Source organism: Chionomys nivalis, chromosome X (genome assembly GCF_950005125.1).
Source record: "Chionomys nivalis chromosome X, mChiNiv1.1, whole genome shotgun sequence".
NCBI classification, from domain to species: domain Eukaryota; kingdom Metazoa; phylum Chordata; class Mammalia; order Rodentia; family Cricetidae; genus Chionomys; species Chionomys nivalis.
Genome location: NC_080112.1, coordinates 110,924,700 through 110,929,515, shown reverse-complemented (window position 1 = coordinate 110,929,515; position 4,816 = coordinate 110,924,700). Strand labels below are relative to the sequence as shown.

The window sequence follows — 4,816 nt, the reverse complement described above, 5'->3', positions numbered from 1 at the left end:
TCAGCATCCTGACAGGACATGTCCTCAGCTACAGCCACGTAGAGCATCTTCTGTGCACATTCACTACGATCCCTTATTCCTTTCTCTCTCTTTCTCTCTCCCTCTCCCCCTCCCTTTTCCCTCTCCCTCTCCTCCACATCTCTGCCTCTCTTCTCTTCTGCTACTCCTGTCCCCAGAAGCTGGTCACCCCTCCCTTCCCCCTTTTCCCATTCCCTTTCCCCTAATAAACAAAACCCCCCTACATGAAAAAAGGAACAAATACAGAGAAGAATTCAGACTAAATCTTTACCTTCCATTGTTTATTTTAAATCTCATCCAATATTGGAGGATTTTTTTTCTTTATTTCCAAACATTACTATTGAACCCCCCAATAGCCTACTACTTATAAGAAAATAGGCAGCTAATAGTTTGATTATTTTTTTCAAATTAATTACTTATATAAATTATTTCTAAATTAAAAACCTATATTTGAAATTTTTCAAATATATTTCTGGTAAAATAAACCAACTGTTTTAAAGAAATTTTCAGATCTCAATTTATTTTAAAGGATTAATATTCAGTTATATATGAAAAGTAAAATTTTGTTTATCTTCTAAGTATCACTTTATTTATGAATGGATGAAGTTCTACAACATGCCCTGGAAATGAATTAGGGAAAATTTAAAGAAAAACAGGAGAGGGAATCACACAGCAAGGTTCTTTATTATGCAACAGCAAATATTTATTACAATTTGAAGTGCAGGTTTCCATTGGCAAAAAAATCAGTAAATAATACTGATTGCCTTTGTTCGGCCTTGGTACACAAATAAAGAAATAAAAGATGGCAGTTTACAATCTCTGTTCTCAAGTCACTTATAACAGAGTTGGAACCATACATGCAAGCAGAAGAACTGCACAGATATGTAGCAAAACTGTATAATTTGCGGAATGAACCTGCATAACCTCTATAAACAAAAATTTGACTAATTTTATATATCTAACTCACAATTAATTCTTTTCAGCAATTTAGGTTTGGTACTGAACAGCATGTAGTTTATCTACACGAATGCAAAATACATGTCAGATGTTTAAGGAAAAGGAAACGTGGCTCAATACCAATCCTGGGCTAACCTATCCTGGCCAGTTCTGAGGAAGGCCTGGCTGCTTTATCACTCTCAGTATTCTCACCTAAGAACAAGTCCAATACACCTGTATAGTATCCCACTACCTCTGTTAACCTGAATGGCAAAGTTCTTCAATCAGACCTACCTTTTTTTAATCCCCAGCTCCTCTACTGGAAAATCATACTGCATTGTCACAATCACATATTATTACCTTTAGAGGCACAGAATGAGAGGCTTTAGTAACACACATATCCTACTTTTAAGTATGAATCTTTGAAGTTCACAAAATAAAATCTAATTTGGAGCTTATAAAGAGGGGGCGTTTCTTTCACAGTGAGCTGGATGGGCTCATTTTCTTTCTTTGCATTTTTTTCTTTTAACTTAACTTATAGGCAGATTTTGAAAAGTTTAAAATATGCTCAAATATAACATTTGGTAAGAAAAATAGCAACAGCAAAAATATCCAGTCTATACCTTAGAGCAGTGTATTTTCTGCCCTCTCTGCCATACATTCTACATTTATACTTAATATCCCTGCATCAAATGATGGCACTGAAACTCTGTGTAAGTTATTCCAACCACAAACATTCAAATATATCCACAAGTCTTGATAGTACTAAGGCAAGAAGTGAAAACAAGTACATTCTTTGATCAATAAGAAGACAGAGCATAAAACTAAAATAAGGCTTGAAAGAAAAATACTGATTTTTGGATTAATTTTGAAAGTTCAAATTAGCAGAACACTTGAACACTTGAATACCTAAACCGTCCTCATCAACTGAGATTCTGATACACAAGATTCTATGACAACTATTTTCAGATAATAAACATTTTAGAAATGTGCGTTTTGCACCCACAACATACAAACTATATACACCATGATCACAGTTCATGAGTGACATATTTCCAAAAGTAGGCAATCTGGAACATGGAATGTATTTTACAATTGGAACAATGCCGTAAAACTATGGTTAGCGCTCCACAAGAGATGTCTAAACTCTGTTTATTAGAAAATCTTAATATATCACACATAAGTGATGAAAACTAAAAGCACTGTCTTTAAACCAGCTAATAGTAAAATAACACAACATATACACAAGTCTAACATTATAACGGGGATTTTCTTCCACATATAGACTATATGGATCACTCACTCAAAGACGGCACAGCTAAGAATTAGTGGAAAGTATTTGTATGAACAGTTCAAAGAATGGTGGAGAGGTGCAGAAAATTTCTCAAAGCGACTTCTGTCAGCTCCATCTGTCTTCCCCTCTCTTTCTGCTAAGTACACTGGTTAATCAGGACCTGCTCCACCTGAAAGAAAAAAGAAAAAGAAAAAAAAGAGACAGTTAAAACAGCATGTAGAAAACGAAAACGACGTTCAGTTAGATTGAACTGAAAGATAAATGCATACTATGAGTTCAGCTAACCTTAGCTCCAGAGGCCTGCATAGTTGCCATGGAGGCCTGAGGCCAGAGGGCCCCCACCCACGAAGAGCTTCATCTCTGGCCAGTTGTAGCAGTGAGTGTAGAGTGCGTTGGGGAAATCCTCCACACCAGCAACATAATTCTCTAAGAAATCATCCTGGTTGATCCAGCCACTGCCACAGGTGAGCTTGAGCTTCCTTCCAGAGGGCACAGGAAACATGTCTGGACTGGCTGCAGATCTTTCCTCGAGGAACTTCTGGGCACGGATGTCATAGAAGAGCAGAGAACCGTGGCCTGTTCCCACGGTGACAATATGCTGGTGGACACTCAGGGAACGCACACCAGTGCCTCCCTCTCGGGAGCAGAGTGGTGGGATGTTCTGCTGGCCTTGGCGAAGATCCAGGAATGAAACATGAGACTGGGATCCGACAGCATAGAGGGACAACTCGTCACAGTAGGTGAGACACACGTTCTCCCTGCAGTAGGGCAGCCTTAGGGACAGCAGCCTGGACAGGGAGCTTCGGGCTTTCCACAGGTGGAAGTAGCCATCCAGAGACACTGCTCCCAGCTCCTGGTTTTTGTTGCTGTATGCAAGGGCTCGAACTTTGCGGTTACTAGGATTAGTAGCGGCTTTGGGAATGGCCTCCATATCTGTAGGACGGATGTGAGCATACACTGGAAGGCCTGCATCCTTGTGCCAAGCGATGCTGCCATTGAACATGTCGGGATCCACCTGCCAGAGTGCCATGGTGCCATCGCGGGAACCAGTCACAGCCACAGTGTCACTCATCCATGCGATGGCGAAGATCCAGTCCCTGTGGCCTTCGCAATCTCCTAGGCACACGGGATCCAGCGTGGGCAGCTGGTAGACGGCCAGGCTGTTGGGGTTTTCCCCTCCAGTGGCCATGAGGGTCTTGGAGGGATTCAGCTCCACAGCATGAATGCCACAGGAGGGCGAGCCACCAGAGAGGTCGGGCACCCTGTCGCGCATCAGAGGAATGCGCATGATGTGGTCGGTCTTGACATCGACCACAAAAAGCGTGTTGCACTTGGTGCCACACACCACCTGCCTGGCATTTAGCCACTGCGACGCGAACACCTTGTTGAGAGGGCCAAGCGTCAGCTGGCGCTCCCTCAGCAGCTCCGGCAGCCTGAGGACCCCATAACTGCGCAGGTCGCCCTCGAAGCCCCCCAGCCCCGGGTGGCCCTCTTCGCCTAGCGCCCGGCCCTGCAGGTAGTGCACCAGGGAGCGGTGAGCCACGGGCAACCGCGGCCTCTTGACCAGCAGCAGCGACCCCTCGGCTTGGCCTGCTTCGGCTGTCGCCATCGCCGCTGAGGGGCCTGGCGACGAAGAGCTCCCCGCGCCCTCCTCTGCCTCGGCGGCTTTCCGCTTCCTGCTACCTGTTTGATGAGGGGCCATGGTGGTCGGCGAGCGGTTGGAGGGCCCTGCGGGCTGTGGCGTCTCCTGTGCTGCTGGAGAGGGCGGCGCCGCGGTGTCGGCCTGAAGCGTGGAATCGCTGGGAGCCGGAGGCTAGGCGACCGAGCGGCAGGGAGCTTGCGGAGTCCTGAGTGCGTGGGCGGCAAAGGAGGTGAAAGCTGCGTGACCCGGCGAGCAACGCGCGGTCGGGCGGAAAGAGCCGAGCGAGCTCGGAAGGATCGTTGCTAGGGCCGAAGGTGTAGCAGGAGCTAGAGTGGAGCCGCAGCTGCCAGCCAGCTCAGCGTGTGGACTTCTGGGCCTTGAGCGACAAGTCCCTGGAGGATAAGGACAGCAGGGCGGGAGGGGCAGGCTCTGAGGGTGGTGTTGGGAGAGAAGGCGGGACGGGCTGACTATAAATGGCAGAAGTGTTGGGCGGTGTGGAAGGGTGAGTGTTAGTGTTGGGAGAGCATAGCAATAAGGGGTAGCTCATGCCCAGCCAGAAGGGGGCGGTAGGTAGTAGTAAAGCCAAGAAGATAGAAAAGCCATAGGAAAGCAAGAAAGGGGCTTGGAGGAGCAGGGAGACATCACTCTAGGGCCAGTAGTCCAGCACCCTCCGGATCCAACAAGTCAAACTCAGTCACCCCCTCCTCCGCAGCCAAATATCCTTCAAATCTCTACTACAATAAATCTGAAACCCAATATGTAGTCAATCATGGGATGAGACAGAGCCGTGATCTTTCGTGTCTGTGGAAGAAAACAAAAATGTGCTCATAAGACTCTTTACTAAGGTCTTATATTGAACTAGGCAGAAAATAAAAGTGTTTGAACCTAGCAGCTCCTGTTCCCTTTAACAGCCCTTCTGCTGTTGG

At 46.0% G+C, this 4,816-nt stretch overlaps 1 protein-coding gene across 1 annotated transcript; it reads right to left on the bottom strand.

The window, feature by feature from the left end:
• Positions 1-683: 683 nt before the first annotated feature.
• Positions 684-4,396, bottom strand: LOC130868303 (DDB1- and CUL4-associated factor 12-like protein 1). Its single transcript, XM_057760572.1, has 2 exons — positions 2,534-4,396; positions 684-2,417 (listed from the first exon to the last, which is right to left on the bottom strand). Exon 1 carries the CDS (start codon positions 3,948-3,950, stop codon positions 2,535-2,537), a length of 1,416 nt encoding a protein of 471 aa, XP_057616555.1. The 5' UTR covers positions 3,951-4,396; the 3' UTR covers positions 684-2,417; position 2,534.
• Positions 4,397-4,816: the final 420 nt, after the last annotated feature.

What these genes read in the sequence shown, in the direction of transcription:
- LOC130868303 (XM_057760572.1), bottom strand. Translation starts at nt 3,950, where the DNA reads ATGGCCCCTCATCAAACAGGTAGCAGGAAGCGGAAAGCCGCCGAGGCA.